Source organism: Podarcis filfolensis (genome assembly GCF_964270895.1).
Source record: "Podarcis filfolensis genome assembly, chromosome: 6".
NCBI lineage: Eukaryota > Metazoa > Chordata > Lepidosauria > Squamata > Lacertidae > Podarcis > Podarcis filfolensis.
Window position 1 is genome coordinate 70,212,194 of NC_139609.1, and position 24,622 is coordinate 70,236,815.

Genomic DNA, 24,622 nt, shown 5'->3' on the forward strand with positions numbered 1-24,622 from the left:
TTGGTAATTAAGATGCTGGAACTTTTCAAAAAATAATCTGTCTTTCTTACCCTCTCTTTCCCCTTCTTTTCTCCACCTTATATGAAAACATATAAAGAGTAAAGAATCATAGACCAACATAAGGTCGGAAATTACTAGAGTAGTATTGGATACAACCTTATGCATCTCATAGGGTTGGATTCTATAGTTTGACATAGAGTTGGCACATTATTATCATGTATCTAGTTAAGTTGATGTACATGCAAAGAAATGTACAAAATTGGCATGACCCTCTGGCTTGTAATACACTTGTGATTCAGTAATTGCTGCAGAACAAGAGTAGCATCCTGTTATAGTTGGATTGGATAGTGTTTGGACATTGAACAAGTAAAAGATACTAAGCAGATAAGACCCCTTGTATCTCACCTACAATATTATATTATATTATATTATATTATATTATATTATATTATATTATATTATATTATATTATATTATATTATATTATTATATTATGGTTTTGTTTTTGTTTTTTCCTGGAGGTTAAGAAAGCCAGGTATTTTTCCTAGTGTATCATAGCCCCAGTCCAAGTCATTGAATAGCAAAGAAGCATATTTAGAATGACCCCCTACATTAATTAAACAATGACAACAGCAACAAAATGGCCATTTCTTGCATCTTTGTTCTTGTGCTTTATAAAAGCACTAACTGAATCAGTGGGCTGTGGTGCTCTGTAGCAAGGGTTTTCAAAATCTGTCATAAAATAGCAGTTCAACCCTTTCCGAATGTCAAGATAAACTGAGGATTCAGCTTGCGTTCTTCATTCTCATCATCAATGTAAGGGCAGCAGATCAAAAGGAAAGGCAGGATCAGGCTTATGAGGGATTGTAATATGCTTTAAGATGCCAGAGCAAATAGCTTTGGGGGAGAAATAGATAGCAAATCCATTATTTCATTTGACTTATGTAGGTTAAAATCATGCTGTTGGTTTCCCCATTGCCCTTACAGAAATACAAAAGTTTGCTCTTGACTGGGGGCATCAACACAACTTTATGTATCCAATCATTATGTACAAGTGTTCTCTGTTCCCTCTGTAAATATTTTTTCATACAGCCTCTTCCTCTATGATGAAATAAGCAATAAGGATACAGAAAAAGGGAAGCGTAAGAGATCTAGGGCTGCCTTAGGTATACAGAATCCATACAATGAGCTTCCAAGTATGAAACAGTTTCCTTTCCCTTCCATTCACATTGCATTTGAATATGTCCAAGCAGCAATGGCTGGTGATATAGTTTGCTAAGTGAAAATGCTGGCAACTGCTGGTTGCCAAAGGAGCAGTCTCTCAAAGGAGACTGGGAATTCCTCCATACCAATGGGGGAAGTGGGCATTGCTGCCAGTGCTGTGCTTGCGCAGATTTGCTCTTTGGATGGCTACCCCTGCTTACATCAGTGCTAAGGAGACTGTCTGGTAAACAATCATGTTCTTTCTCAATGCTTGCATATCTCTGGTGCTTCTGAAGCATTGCGGGGTGGGGGAATTTCTCCACCACCTCAGTTGCTTTTCAGCTGCTGCCACCTCAGGTCGCCAACATTGTAGTCAGTAGAGAAGCTCGCCTATGTAGAAGCTTGGTGTATGTGTGGGAATGAAGACAGAGGTTTTCACTGGAGTGTGAGTAAATTAAAATGTAGCTTTACAGTATTTGTAATGTATAATCTACTATATTACGAAGAGGAATGCAACTTAGGCAAAAATTAAGATGCAACCTAAACCTGTGGCAGTGCATGTGTGGTGGAGTCAAAGTGGTATTGCTTTAATTTTGGATGGAATCATTAATTTGTGTACAGGAGTTTGATCCACGCTGTGTGGGAACCAAACACATCAAAAAGATGTTGCTTTGCATCATGATCATTATGCTTCCCTGCTGAACACAAGTATACTCATCCAGCAATATTTTATGGGCACAAGAGCTTTGATGTGCAAGCTGAGTTATTCCGCCTGAAGATGGTGCTGTGTTTATTTTTAAATGAATGTAGTAGATCCTCATGTCATGTGCATCTGCTACCTCATTTGAAAGGGACAGGGCAATCTTTATGTGCTTATATTTTGTATCCATATTGGAGAAGCTATAGTGCTATTGATGGGGGCAACGAGATGCCATCTTGCATGCAGTTATACAAGTTGTTTTTAATTGTTTTTAATATTGTCATAATTTGTTCCCTTGCCACAACTTCCTTCAGTATTCGTTCCCCGGTGCTAAAGTGCATTTGTATTACCATGAGGATTCCAGTGGTGCAATACCAGCTCAATTTTCAAAATGTAAAGCATAGATATATCACCAAACCGGCCTTACTGTCTTCTGACTGGTTGTGAATGAATGTGCCTGTAGTGTTTTGCATTCTTTTATAAGAAGTTTTCTTCGTCTACACACATTTCTTCTTTTTAGGCTGTAGTTCTCTTCATGCTTACTTGACAATAAGCCCCGCTGAATTCCGTGAGACTTACTATCCCGTAAATAGGCAATGTGTGAGTTTGCCCTGTACCACACAAATTCTCTATTCTTGTATGTTGTGGTTTTTTAAAAAATAAATTTATTCATGTAAAGAGTTCATTCAAATTATTTGAGCTCTTAAAATAGCTTTTGCAGAAGGTAGGCAGACTGTATAACTGTGGCTATCAGTTAAGGCTTTGGATAAATGTAATGCGAGATCTGATTTATAAGAATGTCTTTTTTCAATTTTGTTTTAGACATACAATGGTCAGAATGAGAATAATGAAGATTATGAAATCCCTCCTATTACTCCTCCTAACCTCCCGGACCCTTCCCTCCTTCACTTGGTGGATCATGAAACTGGATATCATTCACTGTGCCACAGTCTCCCTCCGAATAGCCTGATACCAGCATACTCCTACCAGAATATGGACCTCCCAGCCATTATGGTATCTAACATGTTGAGCCAAGATGGACACCTTCTTTCTAGTCAGCTACCTACTGTGAGTAACCTTTCCTTTTCTACTTGTGTTTCATTTTACACCTTGGGTGTGTTCTATTAGCATCCTGTTGGTACCTGAAGTCCTGTTAGGCTGGTTCCAGGTCATGGAATACCTGGAATAGCTTTTACTAGGTCAGCTTCTCCTTCTGAATTGATAGCTTTAGAATTCATAATACTCTTGACTATGCAGAATAAAAATGCTTATTTGTAGGCAGAGTCTTGTGGTATATGTTAATAACCTGCATTATATAATTGAGCCTTTCAATTCTGCTGGCCTACTAAAAATACACTTTCTTTTCCTGTTTTGTATCACTTATTTTTCATTATGAAAAGACTGAATTTAGAAGCACATTCATGGGTAAGCATGACTTACAGGGGAATCGAATAAAGTGAGTTACCACCAATCATTTTTCAACCTTAGGGAATTAGATACCAGAACTGAAAGTTCTACAGTTGACTCCTTTATAGCAATTTGGTCACGCTCATAATTCTTTTCTATTCACTTTTTTGGCTTGAAATTCTCTTGCTTTTTTTTTATTAAGCCCTGCTAATGACTAAGATGTATTCATGTGGTGGTTTTATGTTTCACTCTTTGTGTATATAATGCCATACATATTGATTTGGGCCTTTAGGGACTTGCATGTACGTGCTTTATTCTTCTTGTGTGTTGTGGCTTGATCTGTAGAAACAGGGAGAGATCTTCCACAGTCTCCCATTCATTGCTTTGTTGATATGTTTAGTGGAAATATAAATACCACCACATCCATCCACATTACTTTATGCTTGGGGAAGTGAACATCTCTGTACGTTAAAGTAAATGCCCAGTGTTAGACCACCAAGCTTTATGTCTGCGATCATCCATATAGCTTAATTTTTTTTATATAAAAAAACCCTTTTGAGAGAGTCTGTCCTTGATCTTTTCCTCTAGCTCACCTTTTGTTTACACAAGGATATGGAAGAGGGAAGCAGTCTAGGCAGGAAAACTCATGCACTCATTCTGTCACCTCTCATTTGGTAACACCTAACTGGCTGAAGCAAAATTGGGGTTTCTCCTGACCTTGTCCACTTTTGGTACCTAATCTCAGTGACAGAGGCAGTGTTCACATGTAATGCCCAAACCATGGTTTGGTGCTACATGGATGAGCCTCCATGGGCCCAAGCAAAGAGTAACTTGCTTTTCCTGTAAATGATTGTCTATTGTATGGTCCTCCTCCATCCCTGATGTACGGTCAGCCTAGGAGCCAGAAAAAGGTAGAAGGAGGAAAGGTAGAAAAGTAGAAAGAAAGACAAGAAAGTCATCAATGAGAAAAGTCAAATGAGCTGCCCATTAGTCCCCCTTTCAAACCACCAGCTTCCACTGAGTCAATTTTAGAAGGAAAAGGCAGGATAGACAAATAAGTAAGTAAACAAATAATACATTTAAACTGATGGAAACCCTGCTTGAGGAAGCAGAGTCTGGTCTCCAGTCTGCTAGCCTGTTGCATATGCAGAATTGTTTAAATTATTACCTTTTATTGTGTTACTTTAAAAGGTCTATGCTACTCTTTTGCATAAAATAGCAGAAGGGGGTGGAATCCTTAAGTATGTAAAAGCTAGATCTGGGAGAGAATGTCTAAAGTGTTTGCACAGAGCAAAGGTGAATTTGTAATGGGAAGCAAAAAATTGAAAATAAAAAAATCCATGTTGCCTTAATTTCAGTTACGGTTTCATGTGCAGTACGGTTTCACTGTGCAGTTTTATTAGATTATGCATTATTTCCTTCATCATTAGCTTCCTTGGATGCATCATTTTATTTGTTTAAACATTTATATCCCATCTTTCCAACAATATTAGCCCCAAAGCAGCTTACAACAAATGTTTAAAATGCTATCCATTGAAATAAAAAGTAAGTATATAGAAATAGGGACGAGGAAATCAGCCAACAAATCATGAATAAATGGTAGTGTTTATTTGGCACCTTAAAATATATATATCATTAACACCTGATGAGCATTTTAGTGTAGTGGCTTCAGTATTGGGCTTCAATGTGGAAACTTCAAAGTCCTACCAGACTATGAAGTTTACTGTTTGGCTTTGGATAAATCACTTATCTCTCAGCTGAATTTCCTATATAATTACTTTATGAGATGGTTCAAACATAATGTTATAAACCATGCTCCGCAAAGCCAAACAGTGGTTTGTGATGCTTGAATCATTACCGTTTGACAAACCATCGTTTGTGAGTTGTTGCCAATCCCAAACTTGAAACCATGGTTTGAAACTCTTTGTCAACCCATAATTCGGGCAAATGGTGGTTTGGTTGTTACATGTAAATCAGTAAACCATCGTTTGGGCTGTTGCTTTGCCTTTGGAGGTTGTCATTCGGTTGGCATCCTGTGATTGTCAAGGAAAGTGGGAGGGGAAGAGGGAAACTACATAAACCATGGTTTGCCTGTATATCTGTAACACAAATCATGGCTTAGAGCTGAAGTTTTGGGTAATGCAGATGATGGTTTAGTGGTAAATCTGAACCAGCTCTTTGTGAGGATAACATTGTTTTTTTAGAGGAAAGGTGGGATACAGATGTAACCGTTTTTGCTCAGTTAATATAATGGCAATTATACAAGCCTCTTATCTAAAAACCAATTGTTTTTTCTGGTGTGGGCTCAGACTCTGGAAAGCAAGTAGACTTTATAGGAGACAATAGTGCATGAAGTGGAGGAAGCTCAGCCCCACCCTCTCACCCTCATCCCCTAAATTTGTGGTGGGTGTTTTATTGTGTGTGTTTAATATGAGGGGATTCACCTTATCCCTCTCCTTGTCATGGCTATCTCAAAACCAACAGGCACCTTGTATGAAATCAAACATTACTTTAGGGCTCCTCTTCATCCGAGTTGATTAAAACATTCATTTCTGAGACAAAAGAGTCAATTTCATATGAAAGATATTTCCCCCCTCAGTTTAATTTAAAGTGCAGCCCCAATGCCTGACCCCTATTTTCATAACATGATAATTTTATCCTGCGTTGATTGTCTCATTTTTGAGAGGAGATATTGCACTTATAAATCAGTTTCTAAAATACCCAAAGAAACAAGAATAGCGGGATTTATTAAGCAGCTTCTACACATCTGAAATAATTTATTTTAGAGTAGTCCTTGGGAAATGTTCTCTTCTTTACTTTATGGTTCTGTTTTACAAATGCAGCATCATGACAATAAATCAGGACTGAGCTGCAGGAAGATAAGAAGAGGGCTTAGTGTGCTGTAAGCGTAGAATAGGGATATTAAGATTTGTTTCCCCCTTGTAATGAAAATGAAAAACGAAAAGAAAGGAAAAATCTGGAGAAGTCACGAGTTTCTCATCCATTTCTCAACGGAGGGTGTTTCACTTTAAATGAAGGCCTCTGGAAGCATGATATATCCCCAAGGCTCTGAGCAGCAAAAAGGCCACTGAGGAAGTGAATTGTCTTTCTGTTTTAAGCCAAAATTATAAACATTTCTACCTTTTTGTCAGACATTCGAGTTTCCATTTGCCATTAAAATGATCTTCAGGCCCTCTCCTGTCGCAGCGACTCAGGCATTATTTCCCATTGACATGTACTCCCAGTACCTCTGCCATATGTTCATGCCTTGATAGCATCTATCCCAGTTAAATACATTGCAGTTTTCAACTAGCATTAATGAAAGGTCTGCATGCACAGGAGGGAGAATGAAATCCTATGGGCAGAACAAACAGGTTTCAAAATTTGTCTCTGTTAACAGCTTATACCTGCCAGACCCTAATTCTTTGTGCAATGCCACAATGAAGTGAACTGTCTCCATTTTATTGTTGCCCAATCCCTTGCCCAAAAGATCCTAAAGTGTTCAATATGTCAAAATCTATTTTCCCAAGTCAGGTATAAGAAACGTCAGTATTAAATACACAGAACATACCCCAAAAGACATGTGTATATGTTTATAAAATATAATATATAAAAGCTGGATGGTGTGAACCAAAGCATAGAAAAGCAAATGTTGTCGTGTCAAACCTCACATATAACCAATCCAAACCAAAGGTAGAAGAACTCTTGGTGTGTTTCTGTTTGTAGAGTTGCCAGGTTGCAACCCGGGGGAACTTCATGACTCTTTTGACAGCCCCATAGCTGATAAGGAGGATGCAGCCAAGGTTTCTTCTGCCCTGCTCCCCCAACCCACCCACTTCTTGTGAAAACCTTCCCCTTTTGCCTAGTGAAACAAGAACAAGTTTTGTTCTGTCACATTGTGGGTGGGCAAAGAAGCAGGGTGATGAGAATAGCAAGAGAAACAGTAGCTGCTCTCTCCTTTTGTGACAGACGGTATTCCTAGACTGTTAACTGGCAATCCCTTTTTGTTTAGGGTAATTTGTGCTGTACTCTCTGTTTCTGTCCAGACTTTGCTAGCATTTGTTATACTAATATTATGCTGGTTTATATTTTTAGTGTAAGAGAAATTTCTTAATTGCTAGAAGTTTAGGAGACAAAGACAAGGTGATCGAAATGTATTCCTGTACTCCGAATTCTCCCCCAGTCCCAATGTGATTTGACACAAAAACCACACCCACAAATATATGTTATCAGTTAGGATCAACAAGAGGGTATTATCTTGTACGGTCATGTTTTTAAATAAGGAGATCAAGTGCAGCTGCTCATTACTGCCTCTTATCCAAGGAATCTTCAGAACACTGTATACAGATGAATAACTAATTCTCAGGACAGCGAGAGCCCATGTGACTCTAGTGGCCCTAAACGTAGGAAGGGCTGGGGAACAAATAAATAAATGAATAAATGATTCACTGGCAAAGCATGGAATGGATTCTTTGTTTCCCCTAACTCCCAACCCTGTTGCTTTAGTCATTAGATTGCCTTCCACTGAGGTCCATGGGACTGCACAGGAGTAACTATTTGCAGCATGTGGTAAGTGTTTTCAGAAATGGAGCTTTTAACTCCATGCATATGTGCAGTTATGTTTAATTTAACATACCCATATGCAGAGAATTAATCTTAACCTCCATTTTCGTTTCATGATGTCTGTTTTTCATGATGTTAAGAGTTACCGCTTCCGATTACTAGATAATCAGTATTATTCTTAGTTTTTTTTGTCTAGTGACAGAAAGCTGAAAGCAGTTAGAAGTGCACAAAGCAGAACAAAACTTGTTGTTGTTAAAATATATAGAAAGTCACAACTTCTTCTCCTTATAATCATAGAGGAAAAAATCTCAATGAAATATCGGTATCCTGTAACAGAACTACTACTTCCTGCTTTAGAGTTAGCAGCACATAAGGAAAACATCTGAAATGCAGAGTAAGGCAGTGGCTCAATCCAAACACCATGTTATGACATGATCAAGGAAGCTTAACTATGGCTTGGAAGAAACTGACAAATTTTTAGTAGCTCAGTATCAGGGTCATGGGTAATTCCTCAGAACTGAAAATTGTACTGCTTTTAGATATTCAGTTGTGATCTTTGTTTGTTGGAGCCACTGAGTTCCAGTGACTGACCAAAGCTTGTCCAAGTATAAGAAATTAATGATTCAAATAAGCCTCTGTAGGACTGTGATTTCATGGCTAAATTAAAGTTGCAACCCTACAAACATATATCTGCAAGAAAGCTACAGTGAATAAAGTTGGAATTATTTCTGAGTAAACAAACATAGGATTGTGTTTTTAAGTATCCAGTGGATTCATTGGATTCACAAAGCACTATTGTTGTGACTCCATCCCCCCAACTCACTTCAGTTGAAGTTGTGTCTGGTCCCATATAAACCCTAAGCTAAGTTACTGGACAATATGTAGCCACAGTGCTTGATGGATTGCACCCAATGCATATTTTGCTGAATGACTTGATGAAATGCTTTTTTGAGTTTGAAACTTTCAAACTCCATTAAGACTAAAGGTTCTACATACTCCCTTTTTTCTGCCCTCTCTGCACCTGTCAAGCGTTTTCTCCTTTCATCCCCACTGATTGTGAGATATGAAAAAAGTTAATGTTCTCTTCGCAAAAGCAAAGGGAGTGTGGCCAATAGTTAGACCACATCCTGCTGCGTTGGTTATAAAATAAACTTTGGTTCTATAAATAACCTGCGTACACCAAGTTCTCATTATGAAAGAACAAAGTGAGGAGGAAATTTACCAGTTGAGGTATAACCACAGATGTTGATGTGTTCCTTTCTCTTCTTGGGGTCTAGCTGATGTAGGATGCTGTTGCAGAGACAAGGAGGCTATTTTGAGCCCACACATGTTTTAATTTTTTTACGAACAGCCTCACATGCTACACTAGAAACTATGCCATGCTAAATGTTTTACAACCATGTAGACAAATGGTCTCTGTGGGAAGCAGCTGTGAGTAGTAGTGATGCTACTACTGCAGGCTTCCTCAACCTTGGCCCTCCAGATGTTTTGAGACTACAATTCCCATCATCCCTGACCATTGGTCCTGCTAGCTAGGGATCATGGGAGTTGTAGGCCAAAAACATCTGGAGGGCCGAGGTTGAGGAAGCCAGTGTACTACTGGATCTGATGAGTGTTAGGAACCAGTTTGCTTTGTCAAAGAAACAGGGTATGTTCTGAAGGCACACCAAGCAATCACCTTGCTGAAGGTTTGGGTCTGGTCACAGCTTGGATGGGTGACTGCCTAGAAACTACTTGTATGCTTCCTTGGGTCCCATGAAGAAGTAAATGGAAGAAAATAAATAAACAAATGTAAATAAATAAATAAATAGGCACAGGAAACATGCAGTTGAGTCAGTGTTAAGAAGCTATTAGCTAGGGCAGAATTAAGAAGGCAGAATATTCAGCCGCAGTTCAAGGCTGACAGAAGTCCATCATAAACATGATACATGGAAATATGTCCCACCAATTTAAATGCTTCCTTTGATCAGGCATTGTTTGACTTTTACTAATACTTTATATGGTTAGCAACAACGGCATAGCTAGCCGCTCCAGTGTGTCTTACAGCTGGGGGTGGGGCAAGCTGCCCATGGGAGCGGGGCGAGCCAAGGCAGGGTGCGCTGTGTGGAGCCTCTCTGCAGCCTCTCCCCCAGCTGTAGGGTAGCTAAGGCGGTGGGCTGCTTGAAAAAACAGCATGGAGCTTGCAGGCAGTCTGCCCGCTACCTTCCCCTCAGGAGAGATGCATGGCTCAGGCAATCTGCAGGTCCCGCGGTGTGGCGCCCTGTGCCCCCCACCTCACCTAGTGTTGTGAGCCCAGTTTTTATTGTTATTTTAAAAACACATATTTTTGCCATTTTGTAACCCCCCTCAGTGATGACACCCAGGCGGCCCACACCCACCCACCGCACCCCCCTTCCTACACTACTGGTTAGCAATATGTCCTGCCCTGGACTCCATCTTCTCATTGTTTGGTGTGAGGGTTGGGAGAGGTTGTAGATGCTGAGAATATCTCAGACTGGGTGGAAGAGTTGCCTGAGGAATCTGTCCATTTTGAAAGAGCCATTGGTTAACCAATGAAGAAATTGAACCAATTGAAGAAATCTGGCTTGCACTCACTGTTTTGGATGACCTTCACCTAGTGGCCAGTTAACCATTATTGAGTTGGTGTCGGAGTGGGTGGTAGCATTTCAACTCCAGGCAGTTTTCGATGAGACTGATGAATTACATCTGTTCCAGTCTGATTTCTGGCCTGGTTTTGAGATGGAAATAGCCTCAGTTGCCCTGGTAGAAGACTTAAAACCAGGAGTTAGTTGGGGAAAGGGTGAAGCCTTGTTAGATCTTCTAGGCATTGAAGAGTGAGTTGGAGGAATGGAGGATAAGAAACATGAAGGTGGGTAAAAGAAGGGGTAGCTAACAAAATGGGGCAAGAAAAAAGCAAACTGCATACCAATGTGATGGATTGCTTTTATTTTTCAGTTGAGCAGGCAGCCCCCCCCTTCCCTTCCCTTCCCTAGCCCCTTCATAGTACGCAGAGAGATATAAGCCTCCAGAAGGTTGCTGAGCACTTTCTAACTGTTCATTTCACAGGAATAATATCATCAGAGCGTTATCTTTAGCACTGATACAGCAGGGAGATCTTTTCAGCATCTTGGCGAGGAACTTGAAGCAGCACTGAGAGACAGACTGTGCGAAAGGCGAGGTGGTGGGGGGCATCTATTGAGCAGACTGGGTTAAAGAGCTGTCAACGAGAAATGGGTTTTCAGAGGGGAATTTGGAAATACATTCATTTGTCAGAAACAAAAGACAGATTGCAGCCGGAATGAGAGAACGTTCAGTGTGGTGCAAACAGCTTTCCTGTCATGCTCGATAGTGGGCCAAGCTGGTCTTGAGACAGTGGTCCTATTTAGAGAACCCATGAGCACAACAGAATTCTATGCACATACTCCTGTGTTCATGCCGTAACAGTGCAAGGCAGACTACAAGAGCTCGTAGAGAAACATTCCTGGTGGCTGCCCTACAGGTATAAATCCCCAGAGGCACATAAAGCTGAAACCTGGTATTCTTCTTTAATGTTGCAAGATTTTGCAAGACCTTCTGGTATTGTGTTTTTGGTGAACACATGATTTAATCTGATTTTAATTTTTGATCAGAGATATGCCTGCAGAAAAGGGTGGGTGGAAGCTGAATTTCCTGCCTCTTCTGCCCGGCAGACCCTGTGCTCCCTGAAAAGGCTCCCCAAGGAACAAGGACTCAGCTGAATGGGATGGGCTGTGGCTTGAAAGGAGAGGTGCAGGAAATCAGGTGGGGGCACCTTCTCTGAACAGTGAACCCTGCACCTCAGCACAGCCCACACCTGTGCTCATCCTATTTGTCCATTGATGGATTCAATAGAAAACTAGTGGCTGTGGGAGTCTTTCTCACTTCTGCCATACAAGATTCTGAAGCAATCAATTTCAAACACCAGCAACTGCTGAGAAATCCACATATGTCAATGAAAGCCTCTGAAATTTTCATTGCTTTTCAAATAATGGATCTGCATTGGTGGGGACAGGCTCTTTGAAGAAAGGGAAGTGGGAAGCAGCTGGCAGACTGTGTGGCAAGATTCAGAGCAATGGCATCACTTAGCCTTTCCAACCGTATGGACTTACCATATAATAATCAGACCAGTGCTGCATGCTTTGACACAGTAGCTCTCCAAGGCCTGTAGCAGAGGCCTTTCTGCCAGTTACACTACCTGGGATCCTTTTAAGGGTTTGATCTTGGTACCAGAAGAATGCAAATCATAATACTGATATGCAGACTGATGTCTGATGGAAAAACTTGTAGCTCTTGCCAGTCACCCTTCTTTTGACTGTTGTCAGTGAGACTCATGGAGTTTCTTGGATTTCTACTGTTGGATTTGAATGTGGATCAAAATGCTACATTCATTGAAACTTTGACAGGGACACCCATGTACACTGGGGACACTCTTTCCATTTTGACCTCACTGCAGATTTTCTCTGTCCATTATTTGCATTTTGCTTAACATACGAAAATGCTGGGTTCACAAATCAGTATTACCTTGGTTACATTTCAGGCCTTGACACAATAATGTGATTATAAAGATAATGTCTCCCTTGGAGATTTCTCATTAGAACTAACTTGGCATACTTACTTCCAAGTAAACCAGGTGTTCAGCTGTCTCTCTAAGACACAGGAGTTTGCATGGTAAATTTTTACATCACTTTTGTTGTTGTTGATCATATCCATAGCACAACTGATGCATAAAAACTATATTGCTCACCCTCACCGCTCTGTAAGGCAGGACAGTAATATTAGATCGAGAATTCAGACTGAGAGAGAATAACATGTCTGTAACAGCAAGTTTTTGAGCCATGTTGCCCAAACCCAAGCAAAACCATTTAGACAGCAAAGATTCCCAGTGCTAATGGATTTGTTAGGGATTGTGCCGTGCATGCTACACTGTACTTTCACTCATGAAGCCAAGCAGAGGAATAAATCATTAGAGTCATCCTACTTTTGTAAAAGGTAACGTGAATCATCCATTAAGAGTGGGGAGTAGAACTCGGGATTACAATGTTGCTACTAATGGGCTTTAATAATTCAGGAGATTATTCTATAGTTCATCTATTGCTTTGCAATATATATATATATATATATATATATATATATATATATCCCCCCATAAATCAAATAATAAAATGAACAATGCTAAAATAATAAAATACACCACTCAGAATAAGTCAAGGGAGTTGAAAACAACAGATTGCTATATAACCATCAATTTACAATATGTGGGTAAATAAATAATTTTTAACCTGGTGCTGGAATGACAACAATGTAAGCACCAGTCATATTTGGGAGGGCATTCTACAGTCAGGGTGCCACCACAGAGAAGACTCTAGCCTGGTGGAGCATGGAGAAGAACCTCCTCATTCTAGAATAGTCTAGAATAGGGACAGGTTGCTCCTTTTATGTATTTTGGGCTGTTTAGGACTGTAAACGTAAGCACCAACATCTTAAATTCACCTTAGAAGCAAATAGACAAGCCGTGTGATTCCTTTAGAGTCAGTGTAATGTTAACAACAACAAAAGAAACAGTGTGATATGATTCCATCAGACTGTACTGGGTTAAAATTCTGTATTCTGCCACAATAGCTCTGTGTTGTCTTCAAGGACAGCTCCACACACTGCTCATTATAGTAGTCCAATTGGGAGGGAACCAGACCATGGGTCACTGTGGTCATACTATCCTTGCCCAGGAACAATAATTACTGGTGAAAAAGCCAAAGTTGAAAAAGGCACTCCATGCCACTGAGGCCACCTGAGCCCCTAGTGACCACTGGATTGGAGAGGACCCTCCTATTATGAACCACATCTGGAACAGGCTATGCAGCTAGTTCCCGGGCATGACATCCACAGTGCCTTTATCTTGTCAGGATTTAACTTCAGTTTATTAGCCTTCATTTCACTACCCTATCCAAACACCTGTCCATCACTAGCATAGCCTCAGCCAATGTAGAGAGAAGCATACAGATGATGTCACTCAGGTTGCATGTACCTAGATTCCACCTAGTAGGAGCAAGCAGCCATTCCCCCCAAAGTATCAAATGAAAATGGTGTCACCATCATTGGAAAATGGCAGCTGAACAGTGTGGGTGAAATATGTGTATAGGCCAATTCACATCAAAGTATTTTATGCCTCTATGTGAACTAGCAGCACTCAAAGGTAGAATTGTCTGAAGATAGTCACGTGATGAAGGTCTCCTGCCACTCTCTTGTGATTTCACCCTCAACCCTGGCCTACATTGGATCACTGTGAACCATGGTTAAAGGGCCTTCTGAACTCCAGAAACAAAGCCACGGTTCACGAAGGTCACACTTATCTCCCAACCCAGGGGTGAGAGAGGTATAGTGGGAAGGAACCTCAGGGGTAATTTCTGATCAGAAAATTGTCGTTGGCATTATATCTTCCCCAGGGAAGAGGGCTAGTTTGCATGTTATTGGACAACAGAGAAGCCACTGAGTTGCACCACATAGTGGCTATCATGTTTTAAGCCATTCAGGTGCATTAGATTGCTGTCACACACCTGACCTTTCAGACATTTGTGGTGGTGTTCAGTCCATGTGCAACTGCATAGGACTACCTTACTGCTTGTTAAGAATCACACTGTGGTGAGTTTTAAGCAGTGTCTGTGACAGCTGCCACGTGTAAACAAATCATCTGTCCCCTCTTCTCGTTTCATTTTCCTTAAAATTATGAGCTGGTTGGCAAGGAATTGTGTCCACCCCTATCATTGTACAGTGCCTAGGATATTTTTGTTGTAAATAGCAATTTATTACGATGTTCATTTAAAAAAATTGGCACATTACTTACTATGTTTTGTTTTTACATTTTGCTGGTGTTTCGAAATTAAAAAATAAACCGGAACATCCCAAGAACAACATCCAGGCAGCATTGACAACAATTCTCATCCTTCTGCAGAAACCAAAACGTTGCTGCTTCCCTGAGTTATAATGTTTAAAAACACCTGTGAAGTGCAATGAGAAATAAATTAGCATTTAAATATAGCAGTACACTTCCCAGGCCTCTATTGCTGGCGACTGCCGCAATAAAGCAAAGCATAAAGCCACTCAAATCAAGCTGCAAAACAAATTGAATTCCAAATTAGCAGCCTTACAAAAATAAACAGAGGTAAATATTGGAGCATTTCAGACGTAACGGCAGACATTGTTGACATGGGGACAAGCAAGCAATTTGAAAAGTGTTCAGGAGTTTGAAGCATCTCAAATTCCCATGAAGGCAGTAGTCAGCTCCCCTCCATTTGAATAGAATCTTTATGCGTTTGGTTATGACTTGCTTGAAATTCTGCTCATTAATGGGTCTCTATTTAAAAACTAAATTCCCTGATATAAGTCCATGGTGAGGAATAATCAAAATACAATCACATGTGATGCCTTTTTTCGTATTAATCGGAGGCCTGTTTGCAATCCTTTGCTAGTGTTTTTCTCAAAGGCAATAAATGAAAGAAATATGTCTTTTTAAATTTTATAAAACTCAGAGAAATGGTTTTAAACAGCTTTTCTTCACCTCCTATAATTATTTATTTTCAAACAGTCCTTCAGGGTAATGTTCCGTTTTCTTATTTCACACTCCTTTTTCTCATAAATGAACCATCACTTCAATAAATCATTATGAAAACAGAGACTAACACAAACCCTGAAAGGTTGAAAGATTTATGTAACACATTTATGTTTTCCATTTTCTCATTCTGGTACTCTGCTGCTAAAGCTAAGCTAATAAAAGCTGCTATTAATATTTCTTGTTGCCTAGCAACTGCAGAGAGGGAGTAATAGCTATAGCTAGAAAAATAGATGACCGATAAGGAAAAATTCAATTCTTTTATTATCTCAAGGGAAAATGGGCTTTTACTGGAACATTATGATGTACGAGTGCGAAGTTGAATACAAAGGATTTTCCAGGTTGTTTTTCTGTTTTTAATGAACATTATTTTACCTTTGCTAACTCTCTTAAGTTTCTTCCTCCCCTCCTTTATGAGATTTAATTGAACAGCCCCCACTCATGTTCTCATTGTAATGAATGTGGCATATTCATTTGGAACCTCTTTTTTAAAATAAAAATCCTAGGGGTGTACAATGACTTGTTCATAACATTTTTCTCCAGGCTGATATTTGCAAGATGACATTCAATTGCTTTTAAGGCCTTTAAAAAATATATATCCTTAGTCTCAACCACAACTATACATGGCTGAAATAAGCTACTTCTAAATTCTTTGCTGTGTGTTCAAGCTGTGTGTGTTAGTGTCCTTTCAGAGAGTTCTAACTTCATAAACCATGAGATAGGCTTTTGTCAACATTATTTGGGGCCTGTTTTTAGAGTGTCCCTATGTAATGAGTGGGGGATGTGGGTGGCGCTGTGGGTTAAACCACAGAGCCTAGGACTTGCTGATCAGAAGGTCGGCGGTTCGAATCCCTGCGATGGGGTGAGCTCCCGTTGCTCAGCCCCTGCTCCTGCCAACCTAGCAGTTCGAAAGCATGAAGTGCAAGTAGATAAATAGGTACCGCTCCAGCGGGAAGGTAAACGGCATTTCCGTGCGCTGCTCTGGTTCGCCAGAAGCGGCTTAGTCATGCTGGCCACATGACCCGGAAGCTGTACGCCGGCTCCCTCGGCCTTTAAAGCGAGATGAGCGCCGCAACCCCAGAGTCGGCCACGACTGGACCTAATGGTCAGGGTTCCCTTTACCTTAATGTAAGGAGTATGAGCCAGGGCTGTTTGAAAAATACAGGTACTGTTATTACTTATGGGATCAATATCGGTGCAGACTTTTGATCCTCACGGAATCTTCCATAAGTAAATCTGCACTCACAAAAACCCCCCACAAAAAACCAGCAACACACCAACTGGTTTGAATTTACATTCACCACTGGAAGTTGGCAAGGAACAACAAAATTGTGCTACGCAAAACCATGCCGAACATCATAGAATTTTAGCCTTTTCCTTCATTAATGATGACTGTCCGGCATGTGTGTTGAGATGAGACCTAGCAGCTTGTCTTGTCGCAAGGGCGCAAGAGGAAGAAATTATTTTGCATTTTAAGAAGAAGAAAAAAGAATAACTTGTTGCATCTGTTTTGATTGCATCAGAACCAAACAAGCTCGGCTTGGACACTCCCCTTATGATGAGACTTGCCCTGGAATCCTTAAAGCTTCCCTTAGAAATCTCATGTGATAGCAGTTTTAAAAACTGGAATAATAAAAATAAAATTATTACGTTTCTCGGCAAGATGGAAAGCTCTCTGACAAAAATGTTCACTGCTGCCTGTCTAGTTATTGAAAGATATGCAATAGACTCCCCTGGCATTAAGAAAATAACAGTATTCAACTATTCTCTCTATATTAGAACCTCTCTGCAATATCTTGTAACCTTGACTAACACAAGCAATTTTGGCTTTAGCTTTTAAATGCATAAAGTGGGCAGCTTCCTAGCACAAAAAAGAGCCTGTGGCCTGATTCACAACCTCATTTTTGAAGTACTAAAGCCAGCACACATAAATGTTCACATTTAATATATTACCAGGAACCAATGGGTAGCTTAACATTATTCTTAAAAACTTCAGTTTCTGATTGCGGCTCTGGGACATGATACTAGAATCTTTAGCTCACTTCTGTAATTACCTGGTTCTTCAAAGCTTTCTCAGCGAGCTCTGCCTGGTGGTAGGGAATGCCAATGGGTGACAGAAGATGCTCTATAGGCCTCACTCTTAAGACCAGAATGCTGCTTAGGAATGGCCTTCGCTGTTGAGATTCATTGCCGTTGGGATTGTCCTGCTCTGGGGGTTAGGACTTGAACCAATGACCTCAAGTTACAAGAAAGGAGATTCTGATGAAATATCAGAAAGAACTTTCTTACAGTAAGAGATGTTCAACAGTGGAATGGACTTCCTCGGGAGGTGGTGGATTCTGATTCACTGGAGGTTTGTAAACAGAGGTTGGGTGGTCACCTGTCTTTGATGCTTTAGTTGAGATTCCTGCATCGCAGGGATTTGGATCAGATGACCCCTCTCCCCTCCAAGGAAGGAGAGTGAAAATTTACACCGTGAAGAAGGGGATCTGCTGCTCTTGTGGATCCTGCCGCCTGAGGTGATCACCTCACCTTCCACATGGTTGTATCCAATGTTAATTGCTCCCCCATGCACCCCTAAAACTGTTCTAGGGTCCCCCCAACCCTCTGGAGCAGATTTGGAGAAGGTGTGGGGCATGCTAAGAGTGAGAAGGAGAAATCATTACACCCATGGGATGTGTTAGTTGAATACTATCCTCTGTATTGGAAGGGTCCAATTTAAACTTGTTCAAAAGTAACCTGGAGTTAGAGGTGAGCAGTGAGGTAGCTGGACAGCTTTCTCACTGAGTTCAGTGAGACGTACTCCTTAGTACATGTCTATGCCATACACTTTGAATCATTCAGCAATGGGCTGCACTGTGAACTCTCTGAATTGATTTAAAGTAACAGCAGGTAGCATACTGACCAGATCATGCTTCCCTTGTAGGACAAATGACAGCCAAAAAACAAAGGGAAGATCTCATTAATACTGGCAGCTAAAACAGCTTTGACTATTCATTATGATGTCCTTGGAGAGAGCACCAGTGCTGAAATGGGAGCGGAGAATAGATTGGCAGTAGAAACAAGCCTAACAATGCAATTAACCCTCCCAGGTCTTACCTTGGCTGGAGGATGGGGATCTGGGTGCTCTGCCTACATAACAATTCTACCCTTCTATTTTGGTGTCCTGCAGCTCCCATTTGAGAACAATTGAGGTAGAAAAATAGAGCCTATATCTACACTCTTATATTTGGATCCACTGAGAATCTGACTCAGCTTGATAAAACTTTTGGTACAAGATAAACATTTCTCTGTAATTGTTCTGTACTGTTTGGTTCTGTAACCACACTTAATCAAGAGACAACTGTGGGATATATGCCTAGTGCTTTGCTGAATTTTACCACTTGAATGTTAATTGATGAGAAAAAGCAGGCTCCCAAGAGGTGTGAAAAATCCATTGGAAAGAACCTATCTTAGCAGTCTCATGCATTCCCCAGTATGCAGCACTTAAAGCTGCTTTCATCTACACTGCATGAGCCCAGCCAATCATCATCATCATTATTTATTAAATTTGTATGCTGCCCTATACCTACAGGTCTCAGGGCAGTTCACAGGATAAAATCACGATATAAAAATACAGAATACATAACCAAAATAAAAACAAGAACAACCCAAAACACACACACACACACACACACACACACACACACACACACACATTTTAAAAGGGCATTGAATGTCAATCAACCAAAGGCCTGGTTAAAGAGGAACATTTTTTCCTGGTGCCTTAAAGGAGTATAATGAAAGTGCCAGGCAAATCAGAGAGCACATAATGAATATAAGACTATTATGTGCCACATACCACTAGAATTAGGCTACCTGATGATATCCCTGAGGGCAAACAATGCTATCAGATTGCCCTCACCCTGGATGGAGAGGGAAGAGGGATGGCATCTGAATGATAACACAACCAGGCTGGGTGCTCTCTGTTTGGCAGTTTAATTGCTTTTAATTTCCCATCACATACCTGTGAGACTACTTGCAGCACCCACCCCTCTGGGAACATCAATCTGACCCAATATTTTTACCTGAGACAAATGACAAAATGTCCCTGCGCCCCGACTCAATGTCTGAAGAAGACTTGGCAGGTCAGGCAAAATGGCCCATATTGCTCTAACTTCCACAGTGCTGTTTTCTGACACCCCCCCCCCAGGATGTGTTTCACCTTATGCCTAAATGTAGGACCAGCCCTGCATTTATGCCCTTTCAAAAAGGGGTGTTAAAATGACTGGCAGGGGGATTTTCTTATTTTTTGTATTTGCAGGGTGTTTGTGAAAGTGTTTGTGGAAAGCTATATGCTGCTTCATCTGTTCTATAGCACAATGAGGATGGTGAAGATCAAGATGAGCATTCTTCATAAGCTGCCCTCTGTCTCTCTTTCATGGACTTGCACATTTGTAATGCAAAGGGGTGCCATATGTCTGGCAAATTAACGTCTTCAGTTCAGCAGTGTTGATGGATGCCAACTAAGGATTGCCTCCCTTTCAATCTCCCATCATACATGAATCACACTAAGGCACTAATAATTCCTCTTGCTCTTCTTCCTCATTTTTCCTTGCCTGTCACTTTTCTTCTGGTCTTCTGAACTAAAAGCTGGGCTTCCACATATGGTTTGATCAGAGTAAACAAATCAACTGCAGAGTGCTGTGAATGTAGATATTGTTGCCTGGTGCCTCATCTACCAAACACATGTCAAGCGGAACAATAATTCTCCTTTGCATTGTGCTTGGTGTTTCCTGCCATTAGACATTTGCAAAACAATTTGGTGTTGTTGGGTTTCTCTCCCCCCCCCCCAGCAGTTTAAAATATTACTGATTATAAATGCAAAACGTCTTTGGAGCAATAATCAGAGCCGTAAATAAGCTGTTTGTCTAACACCAATGAGGAGGTTCGTTGGGAACAGCAGCATGTATGTATTAGTAGCGTAATTAAAATATCAATTACGCTGTGTTGACAGTTTGCCAAATAGCTGGCTTTTGTGCACAGTAAACTTAATCACTCCTAAATCTGCTCAGAAGTCACGATGCAATCCTGGGAAGCTGAACTGGTACAAGATAATAATAGCATTTGTTAAGGCACATTTCCAGTATAACTCTCTGTAATGGCTCTGCTCTCCCAAGTGCTCCTTGGATATCGTGTTCTGAAAATTATTTTTTAATGTACGCTTTGTACTGCTGAAAAATGCCACTTAATCTTGGCAAAAGGAGCCTGAAGATTTATTTTCGTCATCCTTTTTTTTTTTGTCTTCTACATCAGGCAGATAATAACAATCCTAGTTGATGTGTGCAGTGTTTATGTCATGTTTTAAATTTGGGTTTTCATAAAAGGATGTAATATAAATAAAAGTAGAAATAAATTACAAGTGCTGTAGCAAATATAACTACTAAAGCAGGGGAAAGTCAACATGGTGGAGCTTTAGAAGAACAGCAAAAAGTGGATGGTGAATCTGTCCAGTGCAGTATGTTTGTGGCATATAGAAGCCATCTGGGTTTTGTTTTTTGTTTTTTAAAAAATGTTAAAATACTTGTGCACCTATGTATATCAGGAATTGCCAACCTTTTGCAAATCACTCATTCATCAGTTATCTCACTGTTTTGTGTCATGTAGCTGAAATGCCCCTTGGAAGAATGGGGGGGGGGTGTTTATTCAATAAGTGTATAGTCTGTGTACACTGATAATTGAGTGGTACATTCATAACAGTTATTCAGATGCAGTGTTCAATGAAGGCGCAATTTGTGTATGCAACAGCTGAGCTGTACAAATTAACACGTGTACACCCTTTCACTTGTATAGAGACAGCTTGTACTGTTGTTCAGTGTAACAACATGCCTTGGGGTACAAATAATTAGAGATGGGAAGTTCTGAATAAATTTGGAGAGCTAGCAGAGACTGTCACTACCCAGTGACCCAAGAGTTTCCCTAGAAGCTCTTTTTAAGGTTCCAAAGTATGCTGCTTTGGATGATGTTGTTTATTGCACGTTCTGGACTGAGTTGCACTTCCGACAAGGGATAAATTTATAGCTTAGGAGTGCTTCTGGAGCTTGTGCTTTCCATGGAAACACAAGTGTCAGCAGTAACCATGCTTTTAGTCAGCTTTATCTGGGTTGTTTACTGGTTGTCTCCAGGCTCAATGACTGCAATGTATTCCACCTATGGCAACCTCTAAAGACAGTCTGGAAACTTCAATTGGGACAGAATACAGCGGCAAGGATACTTGTAGGAGCTGGGTCTTCTGATCCTATTGTACCTATTCTATACAAGCTACATTGGCTGTCCATTTTTTGGGGGACCTACTTCAGGATGCTGGTATACCTAAATTGCTTGGAACCAACTTATCTAAACAATTGCCTGCAGTTGATCTCTCCAATTGGCTTCTGAACTCCCACTCTCTGCTCCTTCAGCAAAAGTTGTTAGGCTGTCAACAACCAGGGCTGAAACTAATGACCACGTGAGGACCCAATTTTTGAGTAGATGGAAGATCACTGGGAGCAAAATGTAGGAGTGGCTCCTACATATTTTTAACATGTTTTAGGGTACTCCCAGTTAGAAAAGGCAGCAAATGTGGGTGCTTATCTGAGCAACCTTGACGGCATTGGCTACGTTGTTGGCAGTTTTCCAATTATTGTATCCGTGAGTCTTGAATAAAAGAATCCCAGTTAATATTATGTACTGAATAATGTTTGCCCACCATTCAGAGGGTGACCTTTGGGGGTTCCAAGGGCAGTAGTAGGGTGGGGGTGGGGGGAGAACTCCAGGGAAGTCCTATAACACAAGCAGAGTTTTGTTCCATCTTTTCTGGATCCAGACCAGAAAGAATATTTCAAATATTGGAATACACTTCATAAAGGGTATGTGATCTTTGAATAAAGAGAAGGACTATATTTTAGATTTTTTCCCCCCTGCAAGCATGCTGCAGTTGGTATTTAATTGTTTCAACTGAAGATTATTTATGCCTTTACTTGACATTGCCAACTCTTAGCACCTCTTCAACTTGGATCTAGCAATAAATAATACGTAATTGTAGTTTTTCAGCTCAAAAGCTGTGCTTCAACAGCTCCTAGACTTGTTTTAATGGAAATTTATGCAGAAATAACATTGCATTTTGAAAACATTTTGCATAAATAAGGCAACTATTAAAAAGTGAAAAATTCCATTCGTTTAGGTATAGTGCCTGATGGAAAAGCAGACAGAGTGCCATGCCTTTGAATGGCTGCTAAGATGCACTTTGGGCAAAAGAGCTCAAAGGAATGGAAATTTCCTTGTCTTTGTTTCAGATATAGAGGTTATGATGACTACACAGAGATGTAGGTGTAGGTGCACTGAAGAAGCCTTTTTTATTTAAATGTGATCCATTTTAGAGGCAAATAACAGATAGTGCTTACAATAAAAAATAATAGGCTGCAAAATGCTTCTTTATGTAATGAGTACTTCAAAGGACTCTGTGAGCACCTGTGAATGTGCTCTGGGTGTTCTGAAGGGTAGGTTCTAATGGGAAGCAAAGGCTTCTGCATTGAAGGAACAGGGGGGAGGGGAGTGAGTCTCCTGCCCCCTATTATTTGTTTTGTATTTATCATAGTGAGGACTTTGGTAGGGGGAAATAAGCATTGCACCAGTGGAAAATAGAATTGCATCAGGATTCCAGTTTCTTTTCAGGGGAAATACATCTTCAAATCTTTATAAGTTTCACAGCAAAAATAAAATAAAATGTCAATACCTTGATTGGCTTCCTGACTACAATTTGCATGTACTCCGGGACAGTTAGACTCTGCACCTCTATAATTCAGCTCATGTTGTGATTGCAGTTATATATAAAAAAACTGGTATCATTTTGTATTTATAAATAAAAGAATATTAGTTCATATTTTACATGTACACAAGAAAACTTTCTAATTTATTTATTTTTAAAATCTCCTCCGGACCTTCCTGTCTTGACTAGTAAGAGATGGCACCCCCAAAAAATTTTTTTTGGATGATTGATTCTTAGAGAAAAATTGAAAGTGAGATAGAGAAGAGGTGGCAGCGGGGAGAGAAAATGTTCCACATGCAACACGTACAGGCAGCCAATCAGTAATGAAATGCATCCAAATGTTGTTCCCTGGCCCTGCTGCTTATAAAGGTTAATGCAGTGCCATATTTTGTGGCTCAGCTCTACAGAATCCCATTACTAACCTTCCTTTTACACCTTGGACATTGTTTGGCTTGTCACTGAGAAGGGAGGAATTGTATTGCTGCAATTCTTCAACATCCATAAAAATTGCCAGTGTCATACTTCTCACTTATCTCTCAGTGCAGTGGGCATTTCTCATTATAGATGGAGACTGGCCTGCAACCTGCTCCAGCCAGCTGTTATACACCTTTGGTGTCATTAGAGATAAACAGCTCTTGCCAACATCCCTTCCTTGTGTTCGCAGGTGCTGCACGTGAGCCAGACCTTTGTGGAGGCTGTCGAGGGGCTAGCGTATGGTTGAATCCTTTTGCCCCCACATTTGTGCGTTGTGCCTTGCACTCTTGGATTTAACTCTGAGATAAAGGCTGCTTCTTTTTCTCTTTTTTTTTACTGATGAATTTCTGTGCTAACTGCGAAAGATTCCCCCCCCCCCCCCACTGCTATCAGCTTCATATCATATATTGGCTGAGATAACTGATTTGATGAATTAAAGATGTCAGTGTAAAAAATAAAGAACTATGAATTCAAAAGTCAGAAGGGAAACAAAAACGGCAAGTGAGATCTATGTACAGTCATACCTCGGGTTAAATATGCTTCAGGTTGAGCGTTTTCAGGTTACGCTCCACAGCGACCCGGAAGTAACGAAATGCGTTACTTCTGGGTTTTGCCACTCGCGCATGTGCAGACACTCAAAATGACGTCACACGCATGCGCGGAAGCCACAAATCGCAACCCGCAGACGCGAGTTGTGTTCGCTTCCGGATGCAAACGGGGCTCCGGAATGGATCCCGTTCGCATCCAGAGGTACCACTGTAGTCTATCCTCTGGTAACCACTAGGTTAGATTACTGCAATGTGTTATACATGGGGCTGCCTCTGAAGACAGTTCATATACTGCAGCTGGTTCAGAATTCAGCATCTAG

At 40.5% G+C, this 24,622-nt stretch overlaps 1 protein-coding gene and 1 long non-coding RNA gene across 7 annotated transcripts in view; one reads left to right on the forward strand and one right to left on the reverse strand.

Moving 5' to 3' along the window:
* The window catches only part of TOX2 (TOX high mobility group box family member 2), a 254,047-nt gene that overhangs the window by 153,015 nt on the left and 76,410 nt on the right, over nt 1-24,622 (forward strand). For 4 of the 6 annotated variants that reach the window (XM_083618793.1, XM_083618790.1, XM_083618794.1 and 1 more), the window contains exons 3-4: nt 2,726-2,971; nt 7,817-7,879. In XM_083618793.1, the coding sequence (XP_083474919.1) occupies nt 2,726-2,971; nt 7,817-7,879 (309 nt within the window). The remainder of the gene's footprint in view (nt 1-2,725; nt 2,972-7,816; nt 7,880-24,622) is intronic. The other 2 variants (XM_083618792.1, XM_083618795.1) reach the window with 1 other exon arrangement.
* On the reverse strand, nt 10,910-17,097 carry LOC310765384. The gene is made up of 3 exons (XR_014549552.1): nt 16,991-17,097; nt 14,730-14,883; nt 10,910-11,090 (listed from the first exon to the last, which is right to left on the reverse strand). It is a non-coding gene; the product is annotated as an uncharacterized lncRNA (long non-coding RNA).